The sequence below is a fragment of the Haliaeetus leucocephalus genome, unplaced genomic scaffold (assembly GCF_000737465.1).
Source record: "Haliaeetus leucocephalus isolate CR32 unplaced genomic scaffold, Haliaeetus_leucocephalus-4.0 Scaffold373, whole genome shotgun sequence".
NCBI lineage: Eukaryota > Metazoa > Chordata > Aves > Accipitriformes > Accipitridae > Haliaeetus > Haliaeetus leucocephalus.
In genome coordinates this window covers 8316207-8329397 of record NW_010972809.1, presented here as the reverse complement: position 1 = coordinate 8329397, position 13191 = coordinate 8316207, and the positions used below count along the sequence as shown (strand labels likewise).

General features: G+C 44.5%; 1 protein-coding gene across 1 annotated transcript in view; it reads right to left on the bottom strand.

Moving 5' to 3' along the window:
- The window catches only part of SLC22A23 (solute carrier family 22, member 23), a 91977-nt gene that overhangs the window by 21219 nt on the left and 57567 nt on the right, over positions 1-13191 (bottom strand). The window contains exons 2-3 of the mRNA XM_010573275.1: positions 11696-11864; positions 6449-6576 (exon numbers count right to left, since the gene is read on the bottom strand). Of these exons, the coding sequence (XP_010571577.1) occupies positions 6449-6576; positions 11696-11864 (297 nt within the window). The remainder of the gene's footprint in view (positions 1-6448; positions 6577-11695; positions 11865-13191) is intronic.

Here is a 13191-nt window from a genome sequence, read left to right as displayed (position 1 = left end):
GGAAAAAATAGGTCGTAATCATGTTATTAAAGGCTGTATCATCATGCCTTCATGCCAGGAGGCCAAGCAAGGGTTGCCCAGGCAACCTGACTTCTTGCATTTTCCAGAGCACGACTTGTCAATGTTTACAGTCCTCTAACATTACCAACATTAAAAAAAAAAAACAACCAACCAAAAAACAACACAAAGAACACATCAAATGTCACTGTGTGTAGCCCTATCTGGGCCATCAGGAGACTTCAGATACCTACACATGCATTGCTGCTATCTAGCACCGGAGCTACGGAGGAAATCGCAGCAGGCAGGGCAGGTGAGTTGGGCAGTACGGAGGGGTGAAGCACACATTTTAGCAGTGGATTTCACAAGAGAAGAAAGCTGAGATTGAATCCGTGGCCTTGACAGCTTGTTCTGGAGGCAGGGGGAAGCAAATGATCGCAGCCCTTTTGGTCTCCATGCTCTAGCTTTCCTCTCCTCTTCCTCTACAGCCATCCCTTGTACCTTTGCCCCGCTAAGCCCCTCCAACTGTCGTTATTCTTTGCTCCCACAACTCTTTTCACTCTCTTACTTCCTCTCTTCTCTGTCCACTGGTCCCCACTTACTGCTCTCCACCTCCACCTGGTCCCCGAGGTCTCCTCTCCTGCCCCTCACATCCACATCCAGACTCCCCCGTCCTCTCTCTCCCCTCTTGGTGCACAGGGGCCGGGGCAGCACCAGGGCTCGCTGCCAGCCCTCCGCACGCGGTTCCTGCCCCGTAAAGCCGGCTCCTCCAGGAGGAAAAGCAGCACTGCGGCAAAGAGCCAGTGTGCCAGCCGGGCACAAAGCAGCTGCGACAGGCTGGAGCGTGGCCAGCGAGGGTCTGCGGAGGACTCAGCTAGTGAGAAAGAGTCATTCAAGCTTAAATAGAGGCTGACCCCCCCCCCCCCTTTTTTTTTTAATTTTCTAGTGTATTTGGCTTTTCCCAGTGGCATCAAAAGGCCTCAGTAGAGTGCTCCCTTTCCCCCCTGTCCCCTCCAAACCCTGCTGCTGTCAGAGGTTACTACGGCCCTCACCAAGGATACAGTCAGGGCACGCACGGGCTCTCCTCTTCCATTCCTGTAGACCTAGCCAGCAGAAGAGGACTTGCAGTGATCAGTTTTATTCTTGTTACTCACTATTTATCATGTACTGCGTGTCCCTAAAGAGTTGCACAAACTCCATCAGTTCCTGCTCCTGGACAACAGGGAACCACCAGGAGAAACCCAGCCCCTCCTGAAAGCTGATTTAACATACAAGAGGGCAACAGAAATCACTGGCTGGTTTTGTGTGAGATGGAAATCTCTGTGGCTGACACACAGTCCTTTGTATGACTTAAAGGATGCCTTCAAGTAGCACCTTGAACTGTTTTAACTAAACTTCCCACATTTACCTGACTGCCCCCTGGGACTTGCACGGGATATTTAAGTTTGGCAATATTAAACAACCAAGAAACAAGATCTAGTAAAGGAACACATCTGGCAGGTTTGTATGTAGCAGCATCACATGGAGTTACCTGCATTACGGGACCAGGGAACTTGTTTTCTTTCTCTAGCTAATACACCCGGCTCTTCATCCACCACAAGCTTTAAAACAGTGGCGTAGTTGTAGGTGTGATCATCTAAGGGTATGAGTAAAGCTTTGTAGGGAGAGTTAATCTCTTCTATTAGGGAAAGAGATTGACTTTCAGACATAAGGCTTTTTCACCCTTCCCTCTGCTATTTACCCAATGAAAAAAGAAAAGCATGCAAGTACATAGATCCAAGCCTCAGGCTTAGGAAAAAAAAATAGCAAAACAAAACAGGGAACTAGCTTATTTATAAAAGAAAAGTCATGGAAGCATGTTGCTCAGTAGCAAGAAAGGTGAATGATAATTTTTTTTTTTTTCATTAAAAGGAAAGCCTCTGAAAACCACAGCTTTCCTAACTGCAATCCACACACATATGCACACACAATACTTGTCAGCACTGTAGCCCTTCTTCCTCTCCACAACATGTCCTGCACGCTAAAGTCTTTGCATCTATTTGAATGGTTGATCTTTGCTGGCCACTTTTGTAATTACATCAATATTATTTCTCTAAGCTTTGAAAGGACCCTTGGAAAGGAACAGCTTTAACCTGTCTGTCTGCAGGAGCACTCCAATTTTCATCTAGAGATGAGCAAAAAGGAGGTTTTGTTATTCAGCCTGGTCAAGCAGTTATTTTTCTGTTACAGACCACCTGAAATGTCTCCCACCACAGGGAAAAAGAAGGAGAACCACACAAGGGGGAGTTTCCATGGAGGCATCAAGTCTGACACTCAGGGAACTCCTGGTACCCAAGTGGTGCCTTTCCCAGCACGGCCAAACACACCGGCAGGGCAGGGTGCTGGTGCAGGGGAGATCTGCTTGCAGCAGTTGACCTGTTCCAGCCAACAGACCCTTCGCCCCACACGAAGAAAAAACATGCATCTTACCAAAATAACGAAAGCCACCTCATGTTCAACACACCTTTAAAAGGTGGAAGGACTGTTGGTGCTTTCAGATTTCCAATTCCCCCAAACATTCTTTTCTCCTGTTCTTTAAACAGATCTCCATGCTTCCTTAGCTTTCTTTCACTCAGGTCAAAATGACTGCCCTGCAGCTGCACTGAAATATACATTTGTTTCTTGTTCCACAGGGGAACAGGGAAGAGATGGGGAAGTTTTTGGAGAAACTGGCAGTGAAAAACCTGTACTGAACTAATATTATCAAATATTTCATTTGCTCATGATTGAAGCTGACTTTTTGGGATAATGTTTTGAAATATTTGTCAATAAAACTCACCAAGCCTGTTTTACAAATGACATTTCAATATGCAGTTGGATAAAAACCATTCCCTTGATACAAAATTAAATTTTTCTTTCTAAAACAGCGTAAAGTCTTGAGCCAACTGGTGAAATTTTGAGACTCAAAACAATAGGGATGATTTAACCATGTCTAATTAGCACACCTAGATTTCTTAAGCATTAAAGAAGAAAATATGACCACATAAACCCAAAAATCTCTTTATGAAGGCTAATTATTCCTGCCAAAAATCACAAGGTGCACCAATCACTCAAAAATAAAGCCACTTAAAGCTGTCAAGGAGGCAGCTCTCCTTTGGTTTTGCAACCAACAACAGACACTACATTACACCCCTGGGGCAGGTTACTGAGAAGATAAGGGCAATGTTAATTTATAACACTCTGGACTCCTATCAACATCCCTTGTCTCACTTTAATTTGTTTGCCATGCATACTCTCTGGCTGGCTGAGCATTGCCCATCAACTGCCCATGCTGATTTTCTCCAGACATGGGTTGTTACCACAGCTGCCGGACCTTTCAGCTGCAGCTGGAGCACTGTCCAGACATTTAGTTGTTCTCTTTAGAGACATCTCCCAGAAGAGCACTGGCAAACTGCTCCCACCCTATGGACTGATTCAAAAACAGCAGACAAATTTTGCTTCCTTTTTTCCCACTCAATACGCGGGCCACCTCCCTGTGGAGCAAAGAGGCCTTATAGAAGGTTAGTGGCACTTTCCACTATGGGAGCGCAGCCAAATGGACCAGTAAAAGCTTTCAGCAGGCAATGGGAATGGTGTGATTCTTCAGAAAGGAAAATAAGCCTGTTCATTGCTTGGACAGCAATTAAAAATCACGTTTTCTTCCATCCCAGAAATACTTCACCCACTTGATTGCTACTTCTTTTTATTATGGAACTCGTATCAGCTGCCAAAATGGGTACACATGAAACTACTGTAACTCCTGCAGTTATCTGTTATACAGGATACACTAATTTGACTGGTACATATGAGTAAAATTACAGTGGGGTTACCAGCTGGAAGGGACTGCAAGTGAGCGGTTTAATTGTATTGGGAGTAATTCAATCACAGGAGGCTGTTACAACAATGCAGCGAGGAATAATAAACAGCAACACAATGGCCCCTAACTAGAGCAAAACAGTTTCCAGCCCTTTCAGATGGAAAACAAAGAATAAAACAAATCACAAACAAAACCCCCTCCACACAGATAGGAAAGCTCAACAATGGAGTCAAAGGGAAATAGGGGATATCTGCATCAGGCTCCATAGCATCCTTTCTGCCAGAGAAGTACCAGCTTTTTACTCATTCCTTGCTACAGCAACTATGGGTATGTGATTATAACACACAAAAGCAGAGAAATGCTTTCTTCTGCTTACTGACCCACTGGAGACACATGGCCTGTTTGATCACATTCTTCATTTGGGATTTCTACTTTTCTCCTGTGCCCACTCAGACCATCAACACTCCCATGCACCCAGAATGAGAGAGAAGGTCCTTCCTTCCAAAATTTTTAGTTAAGCTCATTTCATCCTTTTGATACTGCTTCTCTCTTACTTTCCCTACAGAAATGCAGCGTCCCTACAGAGCTGGGTCAGGAAAGCCTTAACATGTGGGGCTGTAGAGAGAGTTTAAAGAGAAAAAGCGAGAGAAGAAACAATAAAAAACTCCAGCAATATGCCCAACAAATCCAGCATCAACAAGGAGACAGAAATCACCATGTTCTGTATCACTTAAGTTTGCAAAGGGTGACGTACTGACAACTGCTATATCTAAAAGTATTTGCAGGCAGAGAATCCACAGCATCAAGATGTGTAATAACACCCTGTCTTCCACATGAAAGGGAGTCCCTCCTTAAACAGGAGCGTACCCCTACCACGAAACTGCTGGATAAAGTAATCAGTTGCGAATAATAGCCATAAAACCTTTTTGATACTTAGCATTCCTCCATGGACAATATCATTATACATGGCTTAAATAAATCCCTCTAGCACACAGTTGCATCTTTATCGTTTTCCTTAAAGGAAACTCAGGTAATTTATTTTTTCTTTCCCCTAAAATACATTTAATTTCACCTGCAAATTCAAGAAGCTGACTAACTGAGAAAAGCCAAATTTAGAGTTTGTTGGGAAACTCCAATTGTGAGACATTTTGTTGCCTCAGAGAGAGGTTTTCTCCAAGATCCATCATTTACTCTGGGGAAGATCTGCAAAAAGGGGGGGATGAAGGTCACTAGGTTAATGGCTGCTCATATACCCCTACGTTTTTCAGAACTTTACCAGAAAAATGGCATTTCCATTGCAAAGCCATGTTGTGTGCGACACAGATCCAGGACAGACACAATTACATGCAAACAAGCTAATTAACGCCAGACTGCCAACTGCACCAGAAATCACAGCAGTGACCTGGGTATGAACACCACAGACCCAAATCAGACTTTTTCGCCCCTCACTGATGAAGACTGCTTCATTCATTAGGCACTGATGTTAATGGTGACATTTTTTCTACTCTGGACGAAGTCTGTTCCAGTGCTGACTGATGCCTTTAGCACTGACTGATGGAAGCTACAGTTACCCCAGAGACATCTGACAGCGAGTACCAGCCAAGCGCAGGAGGCATCACCCCTACCCGTGGGCAGAGCTACTGGGTGAGGTCTTCCTGCAGCCCCTGGGGTCAGAGCAGGTAGGGTTTGAAAAAGTGGGGGAAAAAAAAAAAAGAAACATTTCCACTGTTTTCTGACTAGTGGGTAGTCTGATACAGATTGCAAGTGACAGTGCAAAATGGGTGTTTACGGGCACCGTCAGGCCTGTGAGAAGGAAGAGGGGAGCCTGAACCAAATCTGACAGGTGCACCAGTGAGATGAAGATCCAGAAACTTTTTGCCTTCGTTGTAATTAGAGCCACACATGCACACAGTCTCTTCTGCAAAGCACCCTGTGAGACAGGAGCACGGCTATTTCAGTGACAATCCTGATGACAAGAGGAGTCAGCTCTTTCTAAAGCATCAGTAATCCAAGAAACCAATAATTTAGACTCTCAACCAAAAACTGCACCCTACTGCTGCGGCTTGCAGGACCCCCATCCCCAGAGCAGTGTCACTCAGAGGATGCAGGACAGGAAAGCAAAATGTCTCTTGGAGCAAGGCTTTAAAGAGAAACTGCAACGTGGTTTAGGTCTGCCACAGGGCTGGCACTTCAGAGTTGGGGGTTCAAGTGCTGCCGCTTCTCCAAACCAACAAAATAAGTGTTGCGTGATGGGCAGGATCCCAGCGAGCAGCTTCCTTAAAACACAGTTTCCAGAGGCACACAGGGCTGAAGGCGCACTCTGTAGCCATGGTAAAATTCTTCAAGAGATGTCTCTAAAGACATATGGCACTGCAAGATGAGACTATAATTACTAGGACTGTTCAACAGGCCAAGTAATTTTAAACACAGTGCTGGAGTTTGGAATTGTTTTTCAAGAAAAGCAAAATGAATGAATGAATGAATGAACAGGATGATTTTACAGGCAGTAAATGGATTATTTAATTCTGGGCAGCAATGCCATGGGCAGCCATTAGTGAAACGCAAGCAACTTCATCTGAATGGAGGGATTTGCGGTTGTCTGTCTGTCCTACTCACCGGGCACCACTCCTTTGATGTCACTTTCCGTGTTCACCCTGTTCTTGTGCGTGAACTGAAGGATCAGTTCCTTGGATGCCTCAAACTGCTGCGTAGCCATCAGCCACCGAAGGGACTCTGGGAAAATACTTCAAAGATGGAAAACACGTTAGGGTCGCTTCCAAGTTTCTATCAGAGGAAGAACTGATAGTGTTTAGCTGTTCACTTAACCGTTCGTGAGCTATGTAATTGTTTTCAAAAAGCAGAAGAATCACTTATGAAACAAATAAGAGGGAAAACAGATTCAGAATGTGTAAATTAATGACATTTTCTTTTACACTGATTCTCAGATGATATAGGAACGATCTTATCACCTAGAAATAGGACATATTAGAGTTTTATAACGTTGGAGGTGTTCTCCCCTTTAATACAATTTTGAGAGAACTGGGAGAAGGAGGCAGCACTGTCTGCAATAGACATTTGCTGCCAAGCAGGCAATGAATGAGGTATGCAGTTAGCACATGATAATTCAGACCAAAGAAGGAAAATAGCCGACAGAAGTGATTTGGATTCTCTTGTAAAGATGGAGAGAGGAAAGAGAAGAATTACTTTTTACGATTCTAATGGAACAGATTTTTTTAAACATGTCAAAAATCTTCTCCCACATATGCAGACTTCAAGCCATTCTTTTATACAGGTCAGTATTGTGTATGCTCCAGGCAACATTCGGTTGTTGCTCTAAAAGCTTCCCCTAGCAAAACCAATATTGTGTTAGGTTAGTTGCCTTAAAAATATACACATGCACACAGAGTTACAAAATAAAAAAGTTTATTTTCCATCTGGTTGTTTCCTTCAAGTGCTGATATTCACCTGAGTCACTAGCTTAAGTGATCATTCTTCCTTTTTTTCAGATGAGTTTATTTTGATATAGAACTAAAAAAAAAAAATGTAAATCTTAAAACAAACAAACAAAACCTCCCATACTTCTATAGATATGAAAACTTTCAGATCTGACTCCAAGCATATTCTTCTTTCTTGTTTAGGCATCATTTTCAACTAATCTTCCAAAAGACATTTCTAAAAACAAATTTACCAACTACTTTTAACTTCAAATATATAATAAACCTCAAATTTCCTTCACAAAGCACTGATCTTTGCTGTGGATGCTGCCTCGGTTCTTATACTTTTAAGCAGTGGACCAGGCAATTGCACTGTTATGGTACTATCTTTTAAGGCTGATGCAATTTGGAAGACAGCCGAGAGAAACCTCCATCCTAGATAGAGAAAGTATTATTTTTTTTGAAGAAGAAGGAAAAAAGAGAGAAGTCAGGCAGACTGCAATCCAAATGATATCAGGTAATAAAAATATATAACAGCTGTGATGACAGCCATTCAGCTTGACAGCTTATTTACTACCACTGGTGCTGCATGGATGCTTTGGCATATCCTTCTGCAGAAAGTCCTGTACTGCAAGTGCGTGTTTTGAAAAATTAACAATTCTTTGAATGCAAAATCTCCCCATGCTTGGCTCCAGAGAAGGGACAGCCTCAGCCACTGGTCTAAAAGCTGCACTTTTTGAACGGTCTGCTTCTAGGTCCCAAATGACAAGTCCTATGGGGAGCACCTGTTCCTAGGGAAGGAAGAAAGCCACAGGGACAGGCATCGCAGGGACCAACGCTGTCTCTGCCTTCCAGCTCCTACAGGTTCCTCAAACTGGAAGTGCTGAAGCCTCACATCTTTCAGCTGCTCCATTACTCAGTGCGAGCAGTGGGAGGTTCATTTAAGGATCTTTAAAAACTCCTGGGCTGCTTTGAGCCCAGGTTATCAGGCACAGCAAGGGGAAGAGCTGGCTGCCCCGTCTCTGTGCAAGTGCCTGAGCTCACCTGTGGAGCGTGGACCCTGCTCCAAGGGTCATTTGTACGCACCTACTCTTGCACCTCCTGCTGCCAAGCCACGCACCATCACAAACTCAAAAGCCAAAAAAACAACAACAACAAAAAAGCCAACCCCCTGGTCCCTGTGGACTTCTGCACAGAAATTTGGTCACTACCTTGTGCTTTATCACCTGGCACTGAACACTAATTGACCTTAGCTTTCTGCCAAGGGTGGACAATCGCCCAGATCACTGTGCCGAGCTGACTGTGGACACCTCGTCGATAACCTTCTACCTCCTCCATCAGTGAGGAAAGGACCAGCCTTTTGCAGTCGAAGAAAAGAACGGGGGGTGGGTGGGTAGAGGGAAATGTTTGTCTCCTGTTACACAGCTGCTACTTGGGAGAGGAGATGGACACTGGTAAAAAAGATCCTAAGCCTGAGAAATCCTAAGAGCAGAGAAGAATCCTGGACAGACAGAAAAAGGCCAGGCAGGTACCACACATAGCTGGAAGGAGAACCGTGATCCTGTCCAGATGCAGAGCAAACCCATGCCCATGGAAATTGTGTAGCGTGTCAATCTGGGGTCTGCTCCAGGGCAACAAGGCCAGTTATTACAACTTTGCATCTTGGTGAGGGTAAATCCTATCTAACAGCACCAGAAAAGAACTGGCCACCCCTTCCCAGTTCTTCAGTTTTGGTTAGAGTGAAGCAGGAGTTTATTTCATATTATGGATGCCTTTGCTGATGTTCATGGCATGGTTCTCTCAGGAGCTCCCTGTGTCCAAGGGAGAGGAAACAATGCCTCTGTATAACTGGAGCTCCCCTTCCCTCATGGCTCTAGCACACACAAACTTTGAAAGGAGCCTAACTTCTGTTAACTTATTTTTATACGCTTGTCACCAACCCCTGTGCTCACATCTGGCTTATATGGCTGCCTCCCCGCCCTTCCCGAACGACCTGAGAGCTCAGCAAAGGCATCTGCTTGATCTGCAAGTGTCCCAGCCCACCAGCCCACCCCTCCTAGACAAATCTGCTGCTTCCCCCTTTCTCCCCATCCATGCCCAGCTTCCCGATCCGCTCAGCCACCCACCTCCTGGGGATGGTATAGCCTGCCACGGGCACATGGCTGGGAGCAGAGCAAATCTATAGGTGGGAGAGGGTTTCGTCCCAGTCTGGAGGGGTAAACAGCTCTCTCACAGCAGGAGATGGAAGTAAAGAGAGGAAGGAGGAAGGAGGAGGCAGCGCAGGGGTTATCGCAGCATCTGTTATTGAACTCACTGCTTTGGGTACATGATGGGGAATTAACGAGCAGTGCCGTTTTCCAGTTCTTTTATTACAAATCAGTTAGTTTTCTTCCTTCATCTGTAACATATGCTGAGGGTCCATGCTCTGTTCCCCAACATAATGCTGGGGGAAGAGGGGAGAAAAGGAAAGAGGTAATAAAACGGTAGCACTTTCCAGAGAATATGCAACAGATGGAAGAGAAAAGCCTAAGAGAAAAGTGCATACTGTACTGACAGTATAATTAAACAGGCATCCTAACCAGAGTCCATTTCTGCAAATGCAAAAATCCTGGGCAATGCAAATCCTGTTACTTTGGCTATTACCACTATTTATCAAGCTGTCATATCACACATTATATAAGGGGGATCTATTTGTGTGGTCTGCCTGTCCCATCCAGCCAAAAAGTCACAAAGCGCTTGCAGATTAGGAAATAAATGTTAGCATTTCCTATTGCTTTCGATATCACCCAGGGACGACCTCTCAACAGGCATGTACGAGACCCTAACTCAGCCACCTGGAAGATGTGCTACCTCCAGAAGACTGCTGAGGGGTTACTGCTGTCCATGTCGTCTGCTGTGTTCGTTAGGAGCCTTCATACTATTGTACTGTCCTTCTGGACACAAATATCTATAAACATTATATTTGATATTGGGTTCTATCCAGTGGTGGATGTAAGGCATTTCAGCTGGTGGGCATCTCAACAGGAGGTGTTGGAATAGACCTGCATGTGTTTGCATGTGTATAATGTATGGCAGGTTTGGGAGAATAGTATCGCACATTAATAAGAACACTCTTGGTTAGTCATCATCAAGATTGACACTGACAAGATAAGACTATTTAGATGTTATAAGTTGGAAAACAGGGGAAAAAAAAAGCCATTATCTTGAAAGGACTTGTAACTTTCTACTGTGTGCTTCATTTTGCCCTCAGCCCAAGCCATGGCATGTCTACCTTGGGTATAAGTAAGGAAATCCTCACTGAGGGCTACCACCACAAACAGAGCAGAACTCTGTAAGGCCTTCATGTATTAATAGAAAAATATATAAGTGTTAAAAATTCTTACATACTGTAACAAGTTTTTACATGTTGCAACTTGTCAGGCATTATAACTAGCAGCTCGGCCCCCCACGGTACAGAAACAACTTGGTCCTGCACAGTGCGGTGGCCTTTTTTCCTCATTTTTCTCAGTGTACAGCAACTAAATATTTTAGTCTTGTTAAAGTTATCTTTAAAACGAACGATCTAGCGTGTTCTTACTGTTATGGTTTTGTACAACACTGCTCTCATAAGCCTCCGTTGTGTTATGCCGCCACTGCGTGTCACTATTAAGACAGAACAACAAAGAAAGACTTTTTGGGAGGTTTATAAAGTCCTGGTGGGGATGGACCTGGCACCATCCCCGAGGTGAGAGCTGCCCTACTTCTCTCAGGATAGCCGTACCAACGCCACGGTGCAGCAGGCAGAGGAGTGGGAGCAGCCAGGAGGGAAGGATTCCTTGTGGGAACGATCCCAACCCACTGCCCGGCGCAGACCGGCCACCCAGGCTTCAACACAGCACGCGCTAATTTGGGCAAAATCGAGCAGGCAGTCTAGTTCAGGGCTGGCTACCTCATGCACACAAGACGTCCAAGTGCGCTTGTTCAAGAGCTGACACATGTTATTTTTAACCTAGCTTGGCTAACCCAGGCCAGAGAAACCAACAGTGACAGCTCAGAACCACAATACAGGTTTTAAGGGAAAATTTAGCTGTGCAGCCACAATCTGACAACAGCGAGGCTGAGACGCATCCTCTCAAGAATTGTTTTCATCTTTAAAGGGGAAGTGACAGCCAGAATAATAGCAAAGCACAACTTGCTGCTTAGCGAAAGAGGACCATCTCCTGAGTTTCCACCAAGTCGCAGCATGTAACCTATGTGAATGCTAGAGCAAATGATAAAGTTATTATTTCTTATTTCAAAGTCACATATTTGCAAAATGTGAATGGAAGAATAAAGGGAAAGGCTCATACATCTTGTGAAGCACACACACTTCCCGACAGTGAAGCACCTCCCAAGTCCAACATCAGGAGCTCATGTTGTCTTTGACCCGCCAGGAGGAAGAAATACTTACACCCAGTAAAGCAGCATCAGCAGGAAAGGACAGATGATGACCGCCTGGAGGACCTGCCAGTCCCTGCAGAGGGCAGCCAGCCCCGGCATGAGGAACTGCCCCGCCATTTCGATGAAGCTCGCCACCATGGTGATCATGAACCGGTGCCCTGGAGGACAGAGCTCTATCCCTGAAACACAGAGCACACGCGAACACGTTAGCCCCCCAGCAGCAAAGGCACCCACGGAGTACCTCTTCAGGAAACTTTCAGGGAGTTAATGTCCTTCAAGACCTTTGGCCAAAGTTATGCACAATCACATAAATCTTGTTTCCTCCTGTATTTAGACTTCAAATACCCTAGCAGCTACAGAGAAGCCCATTAACAGCTGGCTGTGGCGCAAACACTGCAACTTCCATACGCTTACTGCATCTCCTGCAGACCTGCTGTATCCTCATTGTCAGCTTTCCTTCGGTCTCTGCCTAGAGAAGCATTTTACCAAATTGTAAGATACTTGTTTTTAAAAGGGAATGTAGGGTAAAAACACAATCCAGAGCTTTTGGGTCGAGCCTTTTCACACTTCTCGGAGACGCCGTGTGCCTTTCCAAGCAGTTTGCTGGGAGGCAGAAGAGCACAGCTCTCAGCAGGATACAGGCTCCCAGCTCATACGGGATGCCACCTGCCCACAGTTTAATATGCTACAACTCAGCCAGTTTCAAGCTGGATTTTGCTGAGTGGGTTGTTTCTGGGTTTGCTTTTTGTTTTCGCAATAGCTAATCTTGATCAACTTTCAAATGAGCCAGCTTTCCATCTGTCTTATCCTATCCTCCATCCTTCCTTTTGCTGTGGGACAATTTACTACCATCACTGTCATCATTGGTCATCTCAGCTGCCTTGTGACAAGTGAGTTCAGTAGATATAAGGCTTCCTTAAACCCTGAATTCTGGCTACCTTTATTCAGTCCTCAGAAATGAAGATGAATTTATCAGAATCACAGCTTTAAAAAAAACACCCCACAACATAGAAAAATCACAGAAAAAATAGCAGAAAAATTGGACTGCCTTGTGGAAAGATATTCGAACAATTTCTTCACCACTTAAGATTGCAATAGAAGTTCCTATTTCATATTTCCCATTTGCCCACATTCACTTCTATAGATTAATAATTAAGCACAATAAACCTGCCACAAATGTTGTGTAGTACTTATAGGCATGGTGATACAGAAACATAGGCTCATAAACATTCATGATGTGTTGCTGTCAAGTATTGTGGCTCTTCCTTGGGATGTTTCCTATGATTGTTTTAAATTAGAATTTAACGGTTGTTAAAATTGTAATTGAAAAGCTGTAAGATAATAGGAAGAGATGACAGCTGCTCCTTCATTCACTCTCTCATCTGTAGCTTGTTCAGCATTTATCTCTGTAACACAGATTTAAACTAGCTGACCAGGAACTAGCTTGTAGATCAAATGTAGGATTAAACACCATACTCCCTCCCCCCCCCCCCCTTCCTTTTTTTA